The sequence below is a fragment of the Paralichthys olivaceus genome, chromosome 7, assembly GCF_024713975.1.
Source record: "Paralichthys olivaceus isolate ysfri-2021 chromosome 7, ASM2471397v2, whole genome shotgun sequence".
In the NCBI taxonomy this organism is placed as follows: Eukaryota; Metazoa; Chordata; class Actinopteri; order Pleuronectiformes; family Paralichthyidae; genus Paralichthys; species Paralichthys olivaceus.
The window spans coordinates 11,964,678-11,985,695 of NC_091099.1; the positions used below are offsets into that span (position 1 = coordinate 11,964,678).

The following is a 21,018-nucleotide window of genomic DNA, read 5'->3' on the forward strand; positions in this document are numbered from 1 at the left end:
GTGTACGGCCCAAAATCCCCCGGATAGCCCCGCCCAATACTGTTCAACTGACAAGGAAGTTCGCTCCGTTTTGAATCGTGGCAGACCTACTACAACATGCAGCTGTTTATCAGGCCAACCTCAGCATGTCTTCAACCTCACAGGAGAGCCCCACAACACCCAGTGTACAATCTCCACCCATACACAATAAAGGGCCCAAGACACTGTATGGTCAGCTTGATATAGTTTCCAGGTGATTTAATGAAGGTAAAACACAGTGAAGGGCCGTGCGTAATGGCACTGCGCTCTGATGCGGCACTTCTCCAGCACTGGCGAAGCTGCTGCGGCTACAGGGATTTCGTGAACTGAAAGAGAAGCTCTTCATAATTTGTTTAGATACAATAAGAATCACCCACATTCATAGACCAATGCAGGCTGAATATTTAGTTTAGTATTGAATGTATTTGATGATCCGCGACAAAGCTTTGGGCACACAGCGGTCTTTGGACAGACAGACAAATGTATATATTCAAAGTTTAATTCCATATATTCAACGTTTTGGCATAATATCATTATGCATTTGTCTGTCTGTCCAAAGACCGCTGTGTGAGTAACGTGCCCAAAGCTGTGTCGCGGATCATCAAATACGTTCAATACTAAACGAAATATTCAGCCTGCATTGGGTAAAACTGGATATTAAGTAAAGTTTACTTCCACGCCTCTCTGTCTGCCTCCCAGGTCGCAGTGACAGCAGTTGCCATGACGTTCGACAGGGACCAGGCGGTAGAGAAGCCAGCAGACAAGCCTTTTACCAAAGGTCTGTCTGGTTAAAGGTTGCTTTTGGAGGAGTTGCTGATTTATCTATTTTGACTCAGTTTTAAAATGCATTACTGTTGCTACATTTATTTGCTGACACAAAAATGTTATAAAATGAAAACGTATTGATGTGGATGCAGCTTAAGAAACCTGGCTGATTGTGTTTGTACCCTTTCAGGATGCAGTGAGACTGAAGAGCAGCTGCAGTTTCAAATGGAGTTGTGCGCAGACTCATCAGCCATCAACACTCAGCCCTCATCTAAAATCTCAGGTAGCCTTTAACCATTCTCTTTTTTATTTACTCCCTGACCTCCTCCGCTGCCTGTGCCCAGCTTCACTAACAGGCATTGCCCATCTCCTCCACTAACACTTCAGGTACAGTCTCTTTACTCACCCCAGTTGCAAAACTCTGCCAAAATCAGCTGGTTGTGGTTCGTTCAGCAGGTAAATGAACTGCGATGTGACCCTGTGTGTCCTGTTTTGCTTTGAATTTAGATGATTAGTGTGATGTGGTGTAGATGAGTTGCCGTGCTCCTAAACATTCAGTTGAACTAAGTAAGACAAGAACAGAATATACAATTCTGATGAGTCCTGCACCGGGTCGGGTACGGGTAAAAATTAACTGAAGGCGGGAAGCTGCTGGGAACTTTTCTTTTGTTTTGGAGAAATCAGAAAAGAAATAATAAATTGGCTCATTGAAGCTGAGTCAGCCGCTGGGATTTGTTTTATTGTTAAAACCTATGACACCTCCTTTGACCTCTCACTTAACTTTACAAATGACTGTCGCTTCCAACACCGAAAACAAACTTGAACATCAAAATGAATGGCATTAAGACATAATTAGCCAGTTGTGAATTCTTTCTCAGTAGCTTTCCTGCTTGTAAAAAGTCCCACATTAGCCACAAGCTAGGCACATTGTCATGGAAAAAACACATTGACAGGTGTTGCGACAAGTCACACATAATTTTCCAAGAACACAGCTCACCCACCATAATGAGAGGACAAGGAGATCAGTTGATGCAAGTGACTGTGTATGTAGCACATGTGTTTAATCACAGGTGACAGGTCAGGTTGCAGGTCATGTGTTAACAGGTCTGGGCGGGTTTGCTTTTGGCCTAAAGATAATAATAATTGCAGGTAATGGGCAAGTCCAGTCCGTATCTTTGTGCATATTGATTTTTCAAAAGGGACCTGTGCAGGACTCTACTGTAGATGTACAGAACATGTGGATTCTGGATGTGTGTGTGTGTGTGTGTGTGTGTGTGTGTGTGTGTGTGTGTGTGTGTGTGTGTGTGTGTGTGTGTCAGGTGTCCCAGAGAGCACCAACGTCTCACCTCGAGGTAAGCCCACTTCTTGACCACAATCTCCCTCTACCCCACCTCCCCTGCTACCAAAACAACTACACTTCCCTTTTTTTTGGTCTCGGACAAAGTTATCCTGCACCACTTCCAAACCTCATCCACTTTTGTTTTTTTTTTCTCTTCTTCTGTTTGTTTTCCGTGTCTTTTTTTTCTTCTGTCTTGTTATTATTGTTGTTGTTGTTGTTGTGTTTGTGTGTGTGTGTGTGTGTGTGTGTGTGTGTGTGTGTGTGTGTGTGTGTGTTCTCTCCAGCTGCCTCCGTTGATTACGGTTCCTTTGCAGACAGATGCAGCACCTGGCTAGAGCTGCTTAGGCTGAGTAAGTAAGTAGGAGGACACAGTCTCTAGCACACTCTGGTGATCATACCCACAAATACACAGTTTCACAAGCAATCCCACACCTGCACATACACTAACTCGCACACAAGCACGCAGACACTCAAACATGTGCATGTCGCTGGGGGGCGGAGCATCGTAAATCAAGCTCCAGCTAGAGTGTGAAAGTTGAAAAATGTTTTGTGAGGAAACAGTCACCTTGACCTTTGATCAGGAAAATGTAATCAGCTCATCTTTGAGACCAAGTAAACAAATGCTTACAGACTAACGAACGTATGTACAAATGGACAACCTAAAAACTTGGCTGTCACCAGTGTGGAGGCATAAAAACTCATGTTGAAATTATGCCAATTATGGTTTTATGGCTCAGGTGATGCGCTGGTGCAGATTCAAATACACTTACCCATTATCTTTTTTGTTGAGTTTGTCCATGAAAGCCTTGACCACTGGAAGAACATCACTGGAGTTGATCAGCAGACTGCCAGAAAATTTGCATTTCAGTTCCTGTTCATCTGAAGTGTGTGCCCGAAAGTCCAGGTGGTTGATCTGGAAGGTCTGCCTCCAGTTCATCTCAGGGTCAAAGTAGACATTATCCTTTACCTGCAGAAGCTTCCGTGCTCTTTTTACAATCCTCAACCCCTTGGCCACAGCTTGGGTCTTCTCTGACGACACAAGCTCGTCTGGTTTCACTGACTCAGTCTGAGGATGAGGCTTTGTGTCCTCTTCCTGCAGTGGTAACGAGTGGAGTATCTGCCTGAACTTCTCAGCATAACTCTCATAATCTGTTTCATAGTCCCGAAAAAGGGTGTCTGGCGTGATTTCCTTTTCCCTCTCAATTATGGCTGATTTCTCCCCCATGAGGCTTTGATCTAGTATTCATCAGAGGCAAAAACAGAAAATCAGAGTGAATTGGGCTGACAACACAAGTAACTCTTTTATAAATAAGAAAAGTGAGAAAATACCTTTGTCTGTGTTTTCTTGTTTCTGCAGGTCAGGACTGTCTAGTTTCATGTATCCAGCTAAACCGGAACTGAAGATAATTAGAACACAAAATGATCGTTACTGATTCTGGCTCCAAATTGCAAGATGGCCGAGTTCGTATCCAGGATATTTTGCCTTCATTTCTGGACTGTAGGAGGAAGTGGAGACGCATCGTCTATCTTTATATACAGTACAGTCTGTGGTCTTACTACATATTTGAATAACCTAAATAATATTCAAATAATTTTGAAATGGTAACAACAGTAAGGGAAACACTACTTTTTTTTAAAGATAGTGTCAGTAAACAAAAAGACATTTGATAAATCGGAAGGTGTGCAATGCAGACGAATGAGAAATCATACTTTTTGTTGGTAGATATTTTGCTTCTTATTGTGGTTGATATAGAGTGGATTTGAAATGTACTTTTGCACTTCTGCTAAGTTTAAGGACAACTGTGTGTAAGCTAACAAGACCACTGTGTGTGAGCTGTATTCACCAAAATGAAATTAGACTTGGTTTTGTTTCATTTTAACCATATGTGTGTGCGCATACTGAGACTGTGTATAATTCACGCTAATAATTGTTCGTCATGTTTATGATAATGATGTGGGTTATAAAGTGACAAATAATTACATTTAAGTTGAATATGCTTTCATGCAGCCCTCTATTAAGAGTTTGTCATTTTGTTAAGATAAATAGTTATATCATAGTGATAGGGATTTCATGTTTGTGTAAATAGTAATTCATGTTAAGCGAAGGTTTATAACGGATGATCTAAAAGTTGAATATTATCATACCTTTAAAGGGTAATACTGTTCACACCATGTTTGCAGTTGTCAATAAGGTTTTGTGAGTCATCAGTAAAACAGAGTCAGACCATCAGTTAGCCGAGGATGCTACAACATATGGATCTATAATTTAATTTTCATGTTTGTCCCCAGAGGTCTCTGTAATGGAAATGTTACATTTGTGTATGTATAATTGCATGAGCAGACATGTATGTGGAGGACTGACCAAATGGTTGACTAAATTGTTAATCTAAAAGGGCAACTTTAAGGTTTACGGTGGTGGCTTAAGAGACTTGAGTTTTCTGGCCTCGAGAAACCACAACTTTATGGTATCTTTTGGTATCTCTGTGTCACGGTTATGTATTCGGTGTCCCTCTCCTGTGTTCCCCTCCTTGTCCCTCGCTATGTTTCACCCTGTGCCCCTTCTGTGTTCATCCCTGTCTGGGTTATTGTATTTTGTTCTTGTTAATAAGTTCGTTCAGTGTTTCCTGTTTTATTTTGTAATCCTTGCTCCCTGTGTGTTTTCATCTATTGACTTCCTGCCCTCATCAGTTTCACCTGTTTGTCTTGTGCCACCTGTCCCCAGTTACTAATTAGTTCCAGTCGGTATATAAGTCTTTGTGTTTCCCCCATGTGGTTGTTGGTTCGTACTGCCAGGGTTCGTGTGGAGGGTGACGTGAGAAGGGGAGGACCAACACGCAGAAACTAAATATGATTTAACAAAAAGTGTGTTTTATTTAAAAGGGGTAAACTTAACAAAAGAAATCTCCAAGAAACAAAAGTCGCACTCAAAAAGATGAGTGGAACACAGAACAGGGCAGGATACAAACTTACGGGGTAACGTGACGAGAGCTGACGGGACACATGAACAGACAGAACCAGAATTGAGCTGACGGACAGGACTGACCCGAAATGACGATGACACATGAACAGACAGAACCATGACGACGACGAACCAACAACCACATGGGGGAAACACAAAGACTTATATACCGACTGGAACTAATTAGTAACTGGGCATTGCGGGAGGAGCCCCCAGCTGGCAATGCACCCATAATAAACATTGACTTTAACAAAAATATTTTATCATATCTTTAGTCAAAATTCGACTTTTACATACTAGCAAATTCAACTTTTATTTCAGTTCTAAAACAAGGAAATAATTGTATTAATGTCAATTAAATATCATTTTTGCTTGCTTTACCAATCAGAGTAGTTTTTTTTAAATATGTCCAAAGTATCATTTTTTTCAGTGTTTTTATAATTGTATCTAAATTGTACAGTTTGCTATCATGCGGCGTATGTAACGTAAGCAAAGTGATGAATGACGTTCTGTGTGCAGGTCTCTTCATTCTCTTACTTTATGAACATCATATCAAGTATATAAAAGCGGTATAGGCTATGTTTTTCCATCAAGATCCTAATTGAATCACTTGGAAATCATTGGGAATATAAAAACCCCTCGCAATGTTAAAGAAAGGGTTAAAAAAAATCTACGGGATAGTTTTTTTTAAATTTTTGTTTTATTGAACAAAAGATGAATCCACATCTCCACTGTGGAGAGAGACTGATGTGACGTGTCTTACTTCAAAACGTTATTTGTATCGTGTAAAACACAAGTGCGTCGTTTCATCCAGTCTCTCTCTCTCTCTCTCTCTCTCTCTCTCTCTCTCTCGCTCTCTCTCTCTCGCGCAGACACACACACTTAGACACACAAACACATTGACAACGGACACATCTATTAACCCGGACTGTGTAAAAACTGTAAAATAAAATACCACGGGTTCAGCGATGGATGAACAGACCAGGACGAGACGAGGTTTAGTCTCAGCTCAAGTCAAGAAGATGTGGATAGTGTCCCCTCTGACAAGGCTGCGGCGCAGAGACAAGTTTCTTGTGTTCGGAGTGATGTTGCTGCTCACAGCTGGGGCTGTCTACTTTGAAAATACCTCTACTGACTCATGGAACCCTGTCAAAGGTGAGTTTGTGGTCATCAAACTTACAAAGCTAAACTCAATCAACTGATGTATGACTCCAACCATGGGAAGTGAACGTGTAAAAAAGGGGTTCTTTTATCACATCTGTGAATATTCTCAATCATCCAAGTTGTACAGGTGTAAGTAGGGAACTGGGCATGCTTGTGTTTCTTGAAGACATGCTACTGTCTTATCCAAGAGGATTCTTCAGTTCTTAAGAGTAATGGGACTGACCTCTGTGGGTCTGTACCTGTGTCACCAAAATCACACTACACCCCACCACCAGTTAGTGGGTTGTTGGGGGTCCTCTAAGTCAAGGAGGGAATAGCTGGTGATGCCTGTAAATTGTAAATCTGTTGCTTACCAAACTGGGCTTATAACATATTTGTACATTTCAAGTTTTGCAACATACCACTAACTATGTCCCATCGCTTGGTGAGTCTCAGGTGGGGTTGACACACACACACACACACACACACACACACACACACACACACACACACACACATACACACATACATTAACCCCTATGTATGTAGCCGAGAGTTCACCTGTACTGAAAAGTATAATAATGACAGGAAGAATGTGGCTTGAACCAGGACACGTTTAGTTTTTTAAAACTGGATAAAGTTGATGATAATAATATAAATTTTCACAAGCTATATTATTAGCTATATATTGCTTGTTGTGAGTCTTTTTTCTTCTATAGTATCGATTATCATGGCAACCGTGAAGCCGTGATATTTCCTCAGACAATCGTGGCACCAAAATTTCATATCGTGACATCCCTAGCTGTCTGTCTTTTTCCTTCTATAGTACCAATAATATATCGTAGAATATTGTGAAACTGTGTTATTTCCTCTGACAATAATTGTGGCACACCAAAATTTCATATCGTGACATCCATACTCATGACACAGCCAATATTCTCACAATCACAAGAAATGAGAATCGGATGGCTGGATCATAAAATAATAACATCTTTATACATAAGCCTTGGTAACACACCGACTTGGCATTAGGTTTCATCTATTCATTTCTAAGACCCAGTTTCTTGTGGCTCACACCCACACTGAGCCCTCTTAGGTTTCTTCTCACAGTGTTCAATATCATTTGATGTTGTGGTTTCTCTCGCGTCTGCTAAATGCCTTAAATGTTAATGTAAATGTCTCTAATGTTTTTTTTACAAGTTCTAAAATCTATCGCCATCTTCTGTCGCATGTTAAACATCATCAACACATCCGCTTGCTCGCTATCAATTGTCATTGCCAATTAAAAAATAGGTATATCAGCCGTTCCATTTTTTACCCTCTAATATCAGTAGCGATTTTCCTAGATTTTCTTATGCCACTAAGCAGAAGAAAAAGATGATGCCAGACCAATAGAATTGTGGAATGAACATTTTTGAGTGTTGCCGATCTGTTGCATATTTGCCTGTCACCCCTGCATTGCTCTGATTGTGTTCCCTCACTTCCTCAGGCCTGAAAGCTTACAGTGTCAAAGACTTCTGGAGGAAAGCCATGTCTGACAACTTGGTAAAGATAAAGAAGCAGTAATAGAAAATATGGTGATGTAAAGCTGTGTGTTTGTGCAGAGCGGCTGAGGAAAAGTGAAATAAATGTGGGTGTTTTGCAGGTCAGAGAGGAACGACCAAGCAATGTGGAGGATTCATCTGCTTGGACAACCAGCTATATTCTAAAACCCTGGAAACCAGAGGTGTGTGTGTGTGTGTGTGTGTGTGTGTGTGTGTGTGTGTGTGTGTGTGTGTGTGTGTGTGTGTGTGTGTGTGTGTGTGTGTGTGTGTGTGTGTTTGTAGTGTGTCCAACGCTCTTAATACTCACCTCTTCTGAACTCAGACTAACCTGTTTGGGCCTGCCCCTCCCACCTCAGCGCACTTGAAAATAACCAATGCTTCTTATTTTCTTATAATCATCTTGTTGTGATGACCATTCAATGTGCTTCACAGAACAGTTTTGCCATTTACCCATTTATACAAACATTCATTCATTCACTCACATTGCCTGCACAGCCACCTAAGGCAATCTGTGTTGTGCAGTATCTTGCCCTTGACAATTTGTCATGTGGAACAGTGGAGGCTGGTATCAAACCACTGACCCTCTGGTTAGTGGACGACCTGTTCTACCCAGGGGTGGATTTCAGGGGGGTACAGGGGGGGACCGGACCCCCTCCCAGAGTGTTGTCCTCCTCAATATCATTGCAAACATAAGCAATGATACATTTAAATATTAATACAATATGCACTGTATGTGTGTTTGTTAATTACAGACTAAATTAAATCATTAATAAACTTTAACCAATTGCTCCCCCCTCTCCTTGCCTCACAGTGGTTTGGTCCACTGTTCACAGCTCAGTGAATTTTCAACCGATTTTCAAAGGATGTGTATATGACACAGAATGCTTGGTTTCATTAAAATGAATGGCTACTTGATCTGTTGTAGATGATAATGTAGTAATATTTCTATAATGTTTAAGATTAACTCAGCCAAAAACAATTAGGTTCTACCGCGTGTATTTTCTGTATCATTTTGGAAATAAATAGTCTTAGTCTTAATTCATTGAAAAAAAGACTAAATTACAAGAAACGCTGTTATATGCTCAGTGTCTGGAAGGCTTCATAGTGTTGTGGACTTTTACACAGTAGCAGGAAAACTAAGTCTAGTTAGGAATATTATTTGTATTAGATCAGTTAATGGGTGTTGCTTCTCTACCACTCGTGTTAATAACCTGGGGAAAAAAAATATCCATATCTTTTTTCAATGCACCAAAACAACAAGAATGTCTAAGCACCCCAGTGATATCAAAGGCAAGTTGATATAAGAAAAGTGCCTTCATGAATGTGTCATCAGGCAAAGTCAACTCAAAGAGAGGAGCTGAGCAAAGACAGACGGGGACAGTCAGACAGAGGCATAGACTCTCAGGTAAGTTTGGTAGTTTTTGTCTCCAAGTTATGATGTAAAGGCCCTCTCATATTTAGACTTGTAAAAAGTAAAGTTATTAGTCTTGTCACGTTGAACCGTAGTTATGAGAATGGAAAACATGTTATTTCTCTTCTAGGAGACAGACTGTTCAGGGTCATTGAAAGTGGTATACGGGTCAGATCCAGGTCGGGCTAAGCACTTCTTCAGGACCTCATAGCATGTAGGGCCAGAGGCAAAGATCACAAGAACCCTTTTTCTTTATATACATATAAACATATATATATAGTACGTTTGGTGGTCCCCTTTAGTGTATCCTCCAGGAATTACTCAGGACTAATGTAACAGGAAAAGGCACACACACACACACATTTCATTTAGATCCTCTCTCTCCTCTCTTTCTGCAGAATAAGGGACGAGTCAATCTGCACGTGTTTGAGGACTGGTGTGGCAAATCTATAGCTGACCTCCTCAAGAACCCGCACTACCCGTTGTATCCTCACGTGAGTCAGAGTCTGACCTGAGCACCTCACACTGCATTAATTATGTTCAGTGGATCGTTACCTCAGCCAGGGTGGGTGTGTTTGTGCCCCTGTCCATTGCATTGTTTGTTCTTCAGCAGGAATACGCAAAAACTACTGAACAGATTTCCACTAAACTTGGTGGAGGGATGGGAAATGGGCCAAGAAAGAGCGAACTCCCAGGGAATCATTCATTGATCTTAATGAAAAGAACCAGCTCTATTATCTTTTATCTAGGACTGTGATCACGAGTGTCTGCAGTTTGGTGCAACTTTATAGATTTTAAGCCTTGGTGGAGGTATATGCACTCAAATACTCAGTAAACTCTCAGATGGAACCCCATGAAATTTCATGGAGACATTCATGATCCCCAGAGGATTAATCCTACTGACCGAAGTGATCCTCTTTTCTTCTTCAGTGTCACAGTGAGGTGTTTTCACACAGAGTTGCATTCTACATCCACATGTTAGATCCTCAGGTCCCTGGACTCAAGATGTTGTCCCTCTTTGAGTAAACATGGTGGCTGATTCTTTGTTTCCTCTTTCAGTCCAGAACTACAGCACTGAAGCTGGCTGTCTCTCCTAATTGGACCAACTATGGACTCAGGATATTTGGCTATCTGCATCCATACACTGACGGTACCTTACTAGTCACTTCTGTTACCATGCTTACATGTCCAGAATGCAGCAGCTCGACTGGTCTTCAACCTACCTAAGTTCACCCACACTACTCCACTCCTCCGCTACCTTCACTGGTTACCAGTGGCTTCCCACATCCGTTTCCAAACGCTAGTATTTGTGTACCATGCTGTGAACAGATCAGGTCTAGTCTATATCCAGTTAAACCTTACACCCCAGCCCGTCCATTCCGCTCTGCATCTGCCAATAGACTTGCTGCTCCCTCATTGTGAGGGAGCCACTAAATAAAATCATGACTGTTTGCTATCCTGGCTCCCAAATGGTGGAACGAGCTCCCAATTGACACCAGGACAGCAGAAAGTCTACATATCTTCCACTGCAGACTAAAGACACATCTCTTCTGACTACACCTTGGTTAGGAAGATGATGTCTAATAAACCACATCAACTCTGGTGTTTATAGAATAAAAAAAATACATTCAGTTTAGTTGCACTCACATGTATCACTTGTACTTTGTCAAACTTTGTAGTTTGAAGCAAACTGTACTTACTTGATTCTTGTTGTGTCTGGGTTTGTACCCTCATGGTTGAATGCACTTGTTGTTAGTAGCTTTGGAGAAAAGCATCAGCTAAAGGAAAAGTAATGTAATAGATATCATACATCTCTCTAGATACTGTACCCATGTCTGTCTGAATCCTTATAACCCCACTTTCCTTTGTCTCTCAGGAGAGTTTGTTTTTGCTTTGAGCTCTCAGGACAACTCTGAGTTGTGGCTCAGCACAGATGACTCCCCCCTCAATGTGCAGTTACTGGGATGGGTTGGAAAGGTATTTATCTCAGTCATCTTCTTAAGCAGCAGAGGAACATTTCCACATTTGTGTCACTGACTACATGGACATCAATATTCTGACTATTGATCTTATTCTGAATAAGAATTGATTTTTGATTGTTCACATGAGTTGCTAATAGTATTCATCATTGATTCCTCTTTATATGTAACAGAGCATCTGATAATGATTCATATCAATGTTACATCATACTCCTAGTTTACACTCGAACCCAGGGTGTTCGTCATCAAGCAGTGGGTAACTACTTTATGTTGATGTTGAAAAATGCTGGAAAAACTCCAATAGGATAAAGTAACATGAACATACACATGTCTACATAATGTGACTGAGGTCTGAATACTCTTAATTTGTTTTGTGCTTATTCCAAGTTTGACCTTTAAGATTTAAGATGATCCGAAACGGCGGTTTACATGGCAGTGTCTTACTTAGCTTATTATCTTAATGGGGTTAATGTCCAAATATTGGTGTCTTAATATTTGCTTTCCTTTATAATTATTTACCTCCTTTTATTAGACTGGCACAGAGTGGACCGCCCCTGGCGAGTTTGAGAAATACGCTAGTCAGATATCCAGACCAGTTAGGTGAGTTTACTCTCTCGGCGTGTGTGTGTGTGTGTGTGTGTGTGTGTGTGTGTGTGTGTGTGTGTGTGTGTGTGTGTGAACTCAACACGGGCAGAAATATCTCAATAAAAGTAGCTATGGCCTCAAAAGTCAGCTGGATTTCTAGTCACAAAAAAGGTTAAAAAGAAGCAAAAACTTGTGTGAAATAGATTTTACAAACCAGGATCACAGGAAGCACTACTCAGCCGTTCAAAACTGTCTTTGTATGAGTAAAAAAATGATATCAGGACTTGCACAGTCAGACTTGTAGGATCCATCTTGATCCGTACAGGGGTCCTTACGTGGCGCTGGATAGATTTTGGACAGAAATTTTGAAATGATATCCGGGTCGAGTCAGGGACAGAAAATTGGGGGCCACACTGCCCTCTCCCCTGTATCTATGGATAACGTCACCAAAACTCATGTCTCAACAGAAGCACATCCAGTCTCGTAACTGATAAGTTCTCATAACCTAGTTCTACGTAAAAACGCAAATGTTCCTCTGGGAATTTAACTCATAAATACTGATACGGTAAAAACTCAATGTAGGTGCTGGAAAGAATAAGACGGCTGTTTCTACCTATTACATGACCTTGTTGTTAACGCTTTGTCACAGAGTGTGGGTGTGGATTACAGGCAGTTTTATAGACTTTACAATCTAGACCAGTTTCAATTGATACCAAAACAGAAAAAAGAATCAGCAATAAAGATCCAGTACTGTACGTGCCTGGTGGCATTGTTTGTACCTTAACAAGAACCGTACTGTAAGTGTGCTTCAAGCGTGAGAATAGAAACATTTATGGCTTTAAAATTGTGTTAATGTTTATTCAACGTGTGTATTTTAAGCTGCTAAAGAAGAAGAGACATGAGAAGGAGAATTTTAAATCTCTAAGTGATTAGATTTTACTCTATGATGTTGTTACACCCTGAAACAAATGAAGGGACAGAAGTGCTGCACACTCAATATAGAGCAGCCAAGCCAGTCAGCTACCTACGCAGAACCTTTTGGCTCTGTTGTCTAATATGTCTATGGTGTGGTTCTAAATATGAACTGTTACTGTCTGACAGGCTTTCTGCAGAGAGGAAGTACTTTTTCGAACTTCTCCACAAGCAGGACCATGAAGGGACAGACCATGTGGAGGTGGCAGTAAGTAGCTCGATCCAGCTCAGAAAAAAAGTCCCCTCTCTGTTTTCTCATTTGCAGCTTTCTCATTATTGTGTAATCTGAGCTTTTAAACAGAGAAGAGAAATGTAGTTCTTTGTGTTTGTCTTCACACAGTGGCAGCTCCAGGACGAAGGCTCCAGATTCACAGTTATTGCATCCAAGGACATCTCTCTCTATGTTGGTAAGGACACGTATCAGACATCACCACACATCATTCCTTCTGACACTGAAATGGCAGAGAAACCTCAGAGTGAATCTGCACCACAGAGTGTCTCACAATCCAAAACTACTGACTTTATTATTTCTGCACAGATGCTCACACTGTATAAAGTCAGTGGTTTTGTGGCACATTAAATGTGGAGCACTTCTCTGATTTGATTGGCCTGTGGCTTCATCCCACAGATGAGTCTGCTCTGGTAGCAGGTGATGTTGCTCACGTACCTCAGACAGCTGCGAGCCACCAAAACACGAGACAGAGCAGCTCCACAGTCGACATGTTGATGGAAGACCCACGAGATGTTCTCTACAAAGGTGAGAGACGTCTCTCTGTCTTGTTCTGTATCACATCTTTCACAAATATCACACGTTTCATGTCAGGCTGCAAGTGATTTCCAACTGAACCACAAAGTAGTCTTGGCTCCAATCTCTGTTGTGTTGGTTTGCAGTGCCTTTGATAAACAGTAAGTTCCTACAAGATGTTTTGCCCGTCTGCGACTACAAACCCAGCTACACAATCAAAGGTGTTCCTCTTGGTCGCTATCAAGGACTGAATTATGTACGTATTTGTATGTGTTTGTATTTCTGATAGATGACATCCCGCTCATACTGTTCTTCAGAATACAGTTTTGAAAGTGGAGAACCATGTTCTCGACAAATGGAACAGGCTAGCACTTATTTTGCTTCCACACTGGTGACAGCCAGTGGCCGGAGGCATCAGGTCTCATTCTTGTGAACATGTAAAAGAATGTGAGGGAATTTCTTGAAATATGGTGTAAGATTCACAATTAGATTTGGTGGTCAAAGGTCAGGGTTGCTGTGACCTCATAAAATACATTGGTGGCCTTGTGAATGCGTCATATCAGAAACACCTCCAGGGAATCCTTTTAAATTTCGTACAAACGTTCACTTGGACTTTAAAGTTAACTGATCAGATTTAAGTGAGTTTGGAAAGTTTTTAAATCTAAACACATGTTGCATTCTGTGATCTGGTCCTGGAGGGAGTGGCTGCATCAAACAGGACCTCATGATTCATATTTGTGTGGCAGCAAATCATTAAGCTCTCATGTCTCTAACAGCATGTCATTTCATTTCATCTCACCAGGTCAAATTGTCCTACATCTACCCCAATGACCACACCCGACTCACACACATGGAGTCTGAGAAAAGCTGCTTCTACCCCCCAGACATCATGGAGAAGTGAGACTTCTGGGGACAAACATGAAAATTAAATTATAGAGCCATATGTTGTAGCATCCTCGGCTAACTGATGGTCTGACTCTGTTTTACTGATGACTCACAAAACCTTATTGACAACTGCAAACATGGTGTGAACAGTATTACCCTTTAAAGGTATGATAATATTCAACTTTTAGATCATCCGTCATAAACCTTCACTTAACATGAATTACTATTTACACAAACATGAAATCCCTATCACTATGATATAACTATTTATCTTAACAAAATGACAAACTCTTAATAGAGGGCTGCATGAAAGCATATTCAACTTAAATGTAATTATTTGTCACTTTATAACCCACATCATTATCATAAACATGACGAACAATTATTAGCATGAATTATACACAGTCTCAGTATGCGCACACACATATGGTTAAAATGAAACAAAACCAAGTCTAATTTCATTTTGGTGAATACAGCTCACACACAGTGGTCTTGTTAGCTTACACACAGTTGTCCTTAAACTTAGCAGAAGTGCAAAAGTACATTTCAAATCCACTCTATATCAACCACAATAAGAAGCAAAATATCTACCAACAAAAAGTATGATTTCTCATTCGTCTGCATTGCACACCCTCCGATTTATCAAATGTCTTTTTGTTTACTGACACTATCTTTAAAAAAAAGTAGTACCATTGATACCATTTCAAAATTATTTGAATATTGTTTAGGTCATTCAAATATGTAGTAAGACCACAGATTGTACTGTATATAAAGATAGACGATGCGTCTCCACTTCCTCCTACAGTCCAGAAATGAAGGCAAAATATCCTGGATACGAACTCGGCCATCTTGCAATTTGGAGCCAGAATCAGTAACGATCATTTTGTGTTCTAATTATCTTCAGTTCCGGTTTAGCTGGATACATGAAACGAGACAGTCCTGACCTGCAGAAACAAGAAAACACAGACAAAGGTATTTTCTCACTTTTCTTATTTATAAAAGAGTTACTTGTGTTGTCAGCCCAATTCACTCTGATTTTCTGTTTTTGCCTCTGATGAATACTAGATCAAAGCCTCATGGGGGAGAAATCAGCCATAATTGAGAGGGAAAAGGAAATCACGCCGGACACCCTTTTTCGGGACTATGAAACAGATTATGAGAGTTATGCTGAGAAGTTCAGGCAGATACTCCACTCGTTACCACTGCAGGAAGAGGACACAAAGCCTCATCCTCAGACTGAGTCAGTGAAACCAGACGAGCTTGTGTCGTCAGAGAAGACCCAAGCTGTGGCCAAGGGGTTGAGGATTGTAAAAAGAGCACGGAAGCTTCTGCAGGTAAAGGATAATGTCTACTCTGACCCTGAGATGAACTGGAGGCAGACCTTCCAGATCAACCACCTGGACTTTCGGGCACACACTTCAGATGAACAGGAACTGAAATGCAAATTTTCTGGCAGTCTGCTGATCAACTCCAGTGATGTTCTTCCAGTGGTCAAGGCTTTCATGGACAAACTCAACAAAAAAGATAATGGGTAAGTGTATTTGAATCTGCGCCAGCGCATCACCTGAGCCATAAAACCAAAATTGGTGACAGCCAGTGGCCAAAGGCATTAAGTTTTTAGGTTTTCCATTTGTACATATGTTTGTTAGTCTGTAAGCATTTGTTCACTTAATCACTCAAATGTGAGCTGATTACATTTTCCTGGTCAAAGGTCAAGGTGACTGCGTCCTCACAAAACATTTTTGGCTTCTTGAACGTGGAGTCTGAAGTCTGCCTAAAGGGAAATTCTTATTATCTCATTTTTCTTATTAAAGCAATATGTCAAGAGTAACTGGAGGAACTGAAACTGCATAAAACCACTGGGTGGTAATGTATTTATATTAAGAGATCTAAAATAGGTACAGAGTGGGACCTCACAATTATTTTAGATGAAATAAGAGTATGTTGCATCTTAGAATCAAACAATTTTGTGCATGGACTTCCTAACTGTTATTGCAGACATGTCACTGTGTCTGACTCTCTCTGCCCCTGCAGACAGTTCACATTAGTGCGAGTGGTTAACGTGGTGAAGCGTGTGGACATCGTCAAAGGAAGCCGTTACCTCCTGGAGCTGCTACTGAAAGACATTAACGGCCGGCTGCTGCGTCTGTCACAATATGTCTACGCTTTGATTCCACAACCTGAGCTGGTGCTGTGTAACCCAGTGGGCTTCAGCTGGAATCCTCTTGCCACCGTCCACATCATAGTGCCAGGTACTGTACATCCACCTTTGACCAGGCTCATCTCTAGTGGTGGAGATTGAACATTGACTCAAGTGCCTTACATCAATACAATTTTGAGGCACAGTAATTGAATTTTTCATTTTCCTTCCACTTTATACTTCAACTCATCTACACTACAGAGGGAAAGGTTTCACTTTACACTCCTTTATACTTGACTTAGTTATGAGTTACTTTTAAGATGATTTAACACAAGATTTTGTAGTTTTTAACTTGTATTTAGAAAAGTGTTTGCACACTGATATTATGCCCCTAAAAGTGATTTGACTACATCAAGTATGTGATTCTACATGTTGTCTTGTCATTCTTAATATTTCTTCAAGCAAATATCAACGTCAAAACTTAAAACCTCAGACTGTGTATAAAGAAAATCTCCACTTCCTCCCACCGTCGAGAAATGTGTAACGGTGTATTGGGGGATATGTGTACATTTCTGAAATTGCTATTTGTTGTCATAGTCCGTTGTGTTGAGATATGATGGGTGGGGTTATCGATGCGGCCACATGTGCCCTCTAACAAAAACTAAAGTGAGCTGACAGCCTTGATGTTTAAAGTCGTGTGTCTATCTTCCTGTTTACGTCTCTCAGTGAAAAACCAGGCTCGGTGGGTTTACCAGCTGATTTTGGAAATGGAGAAAGTGTTCAAAGAAACTGGAGACACCAACTTCAACCTCATCATCACTGACTACGAAAGCACTGACATGGACGTGGAGAAGGCTCTAAAGAGCTCGTCACTCCACAGGTTGTGCATTTGTGTGTTTGACCTTTTACGCTGAATATAAACCTATGGTTAAGTATGATACACATGATGTATGTGCTGTAACAGTGTGTGTGGAATGTATCAGGTACCAGTATCTGAAGCTGAGTGGAAACTTCCAGCGCTCTGCTGGTCTGCAAGCAGGAGTCGACCTCATAGAAGTTAGTGATGCAACCGCTCTCAGCAGTAAAATAATTAAGATCAATTCATTTCAATAGAATAATAAGAACATCTTTACCTCTCTGTCATCCTCCCTCAGGACAAACACAGCATAGTGTTTCTGTGTGACCTCCACCTCCAATTCCCTACCTCTATGATCGACAGCATCAGGAAACACTGTGTGGAGGGATACATGGCCTATGCTCCCATGGTCATGAGACTGGACTGTGGGGCTACACCACCTGAGGCCAGAGGTAGATACACACATCTTTAGCTTCATTTTAAAGGGATAGTTTACTTTAAAATCAAAATGCACTCATTATCTACTCACCACTATGCCAATGGAAGGGTGGGTGAAAGATTTGAGTCCACAAAACACTTTAAGGGTTTCAGGGACACCCTGTTGCAGCACAATCCAGTACAACTGAAGTCATAGTGACCACTTTTTCAAATGTAAAAACACAACAGGTAACAATAACATGTCTCCATACTGTGTCCGCAAGCAAAAATAATAATTTACGGCCTATTTTTAAGCCTAAATGTCCAGAGGATCATTCACGATCCACTGGACGCTAGCTTAACCACTTCCGGTGGACTATTTTATGTCTGCGCGTGTTATCGTTTGAAAACCTCTCACCATCCACATAGACAGTCAGATCTCTACATGCAGTTGTGCACCTTGTATACCTGCAAGTGTCATGCAATGCAGTTCTATCTCCCACTTCCCTTTCAGTTTTTGGTCTGTGTGAATCTTTCATGCGTTAGAGCGACCTTTGTGAACCAAAAAAAATCCTGTTTTCACCCATTTATTTAAATCCGCTCCAAAAAGCACATGAGTTCTTCCCCAGCCCATATCTCATCCTTCCAATACGTTTGGTAATACACTGGTAGTTTTTGCTGTAATCCTGCTAAATAACAGAGAGAAAAACAACTATTATACCTATAATGTAGGTGTAGATGTTGGTAAAACTGTTTACCAACCATGCAAACTGGTTAAATTGAAGGTAATAGGATGCAGGTTAAGTGTGGATGTAGTAAATGTAAAATTCGAAATGTAAATGTGTGGATTGCAGGTTTCTGGGAGGTGGATGGCTTTGGCCTGCTTGGAATCTATAAGTCTGATCTGGATGCAGTGGGAGGAATGAACACCAAAGAATTTACAGACCGCTGGGGAGGGGAAGACTGGGAACTACTCGACAGGTGTGTTTACTTACTAAATGTAAATTAGCAGATAGACTCTGGTTTTTATTTCTATCCCCATATCAGCCATGCTTTTCCTTCCTTCAACTTTATAAAGAAACATCAACATCTAGACTTTTCAACATTGTTGAGAAAACATCTGTAGTGATGCCCCTCACATGTAAAGTCTCACACAACCTGCATTAAACAGAAAAATACCCAATTTATTAGGTACACTTTGCTAAATCTAATGCAACAGTCCTGTAAAAAATCCTAGGTAAACTAAACTATCACAACACACAAGCTGGTCAGCACTGTTAGGCAAACAGGCACACTTAGTGACTGAACATGGTGAGGCAGTTGGCAAGTAAAGACCCATCTGGAGATGGTATGAGATCAAAACTGGAAACTTTATGCCAAATTAATATTAATGATGTTCATGTGAGACAGAGTCTGTTATTTCACTTAATATTGATATTGTGGCTCAGAAAGTTTGGTAACCACTGCCCTGAAGAGTAAAATAAAAGAAAGAAATGTAAGTGAACAAACTCCTCAGTACCGAAGAGTATTGAACATTTTTATTTCAACATGTCAAGAAGGAAGTTGAAAAGACTCAAGTCAAACTTCTAAAAATATGTCAAACCAATAATATGGGCACACATGCCTGCCTTTACAAAATACACATAGTGTGAGATTCAGTATCAGGAGATTGTGCAGAAAACTGTGTGTTGACTTTATTGACATTTCAAATTTCTTTTCATAACGCAAAAGGACAGCAATCTTCCTCCCCTCATGTTTTTTTCTTATGGCTGAACCTAACACTATACCCACATACTGTACCTCTGTTCTCTGCTCTAGGGTCATTAAGTCAGGGATGGAAGTGGATAGGGTCTACTTGAGGAACTTCTTCCACTACTTTCACTCCAAACGTGGCATGTGGAACCAGCAGGTTACACCCAACAAGTAAACTTACCATCTGTCACAGCACAATGACTCAGAGTACATTTACCTGGAAGTACTACTCACTACTGAGACAATACAAACTGATGCCAATGTGTACCACTGACTATAATAGATACTGCCGTGTTCCAGGTCTGTCACTATGTCCATGTTTATCTGCACTATACTCACTGCCAAGAGCAAACCTGTTCCAAAGAATTGCAAGGTGGTGCACACTCCGAGGATGTTTAAACATGTGTCCTGTATCATGAAGACCAAACATGTTGCACAGATTTTTAAATGTTTTGTATGTGACAAAATGAACATCTTTGTATGACTCTCTATCTGTCTCTATCACGGCCTTATTTTATGTTGGGGTTTAACAATCTAGTTATTTTATTGGTGTTTTGTAGCATTTTCATATGATATTTCTAGAAACAAAAGGCCTCGACTTTGAAAAATTTGATCTCTGTTTTGCTACTTTGTTCTCATTCACATAAAATGTGCCTTCTACTGTTTGTTATTCATGTACCGAGCGGCTGTTTTGCACTGAAATTTGGGAATAATTAAAACTACACTGTTAAATAATTAAAAAGTGCAAGAAGAATGTTTTTGTTTATAAGAATTACCTCGATTCAGGTAAACATATATTCCGCTTGACTGATGGTCAAGGTGGTTTTAGAGGATGTAAAGTTCAGTTTTTTTCCTGTCTCGTACTAAAGCCATCAAGCTTTTGTAATTTGGTTTCTGGTTGTTCCGCTGTCACTCTTCCTTTGCATCCCTGAGAGTGCAGATCATCTCTGCCTTATTATACAGTTCATTGGTTTCTTCTCTCAAGAATACAGTTTCCATACTGCCTAGAAAATCTGGGGAATTTGTTGAAAAACTGTTTTGCCTTTAATTGTTTTCATTACATTCAGTACACTATTTAAATAGCTGCCATTCTATTTACTACGTGGACCAACTGAAAGCCAGATGACAGCACTTTTTGATATCAACTTTTATAACACAAAAAAACACTTTTGTGTCACCACATTGTAATAGTTTGTTTCATTTAATTTCAATCAATTAGCAGATGCATCACAATATCCTTTTTCAACAATTTGGATTAAAAACTAACTAAGCAAAAACTAGTTATGTAGTAGGTATAAGTTTCATATAAATGTGTTTGTTACCTAAGATCATGCAGAAACATACTGATCCAGGGGCGTTGCACCAGGGCAAAGCAAGCAATTGTCTGGGGCCTCAAGTTGAGAGGGGCCCCCCAGGAATACATTAGTTGACGGCAATGACAAGTTTGCCAGAACCTTGTTTAATATTTTGATGTTAATGAACAAGAGACAGCAACGTGATTGGAAACC

The 21,018-nt window shown here is 40.5% G+C and overlaps 1 protein-coding gene across 2 annotated transcripts; it reads left to right on the plus strand.

Annotated features, from left to right (window-relative positions):
- The first annotated feature begins 5,985 nt into the window (after positions 1 to 5,985).
- On the plus strand, positions 5,986 to 21,013 carry LOC109624055 (beta-1,4-N-acetylgalactosaminyltransferase 3-like). Of its 2 annotated transcripts, XM_069528684.1 has the most exons (21): positions 5,986 to 6,236; positions 7,714 to 7,769; positions 7,870 to 7,950; positions 9,102 to 9,173; positions 9,578 to 9,673; positions 10,239 to 10,329; positions 11,056 to 11,156; positions 11,691 to 11,758; positions 12,845 to 12,923; positions 13,056 to 13,122; positions 13,344 to 13,472; positions 13,607 to 13,716; positions 14,263 to 14,357; positions 15,250 to 15,317; positions 15,411 to 15,876; positions 16,380 to 16,597; positions 17,212 to 17,365; positions 17,469 to 17,541; positions 17,640 to 17,793; positions 18,613 to 18,739; positions 19,577 to 21,013. In XM_069528684.1, the coding sequence occupies exons 1-21, from the start codon at positions 6,050 to 6,052 to the stop codon at positions 19,683 to 19,685; spliced, it is 2,601 nt and encodes an 866-aa protein (XP_069384785.1). In that variant the 5' UTR covers positions 5,986 to 6,049; the 3' UTR covers positions 19,686 to 21,013. The 2 variants fall into 2 exon arrangements, with proteins under 2 accessions (XP_069384785.1, XP_069384786.1); XM_069528685.1 differs by lacking the exon at positions 9,102 to 9,173 and having other exon boundaries at positions 5,987 to 6,236.
- Positions 21,014 to 21,018: the final 5 nt, after the last annotated feature.

Coding starts and splice junctions, on each gene's coding strand:
- LOC109624055 (XM_069528684.1), top strand. CDS start 6,050: ATGGATGAACAGACCAGGACGAGACGAGGTTTAGTCTCAGCTCAAGTC. Junction 6,237..7,713: donor CTCATGGAACCCTGTCAAAG/GTGAGTTTGTGG, acceptor TCACTTCCTCAG/GCCTGAAAGCTTACAGTGTC. Junction 7,951..9,101: donor TAAAACCCTGGAAACCAGAG/GTGTGTGTGTGT, acceptor ATGTGTCATCAG/GCAAAGTCAACTCAAAGAGA.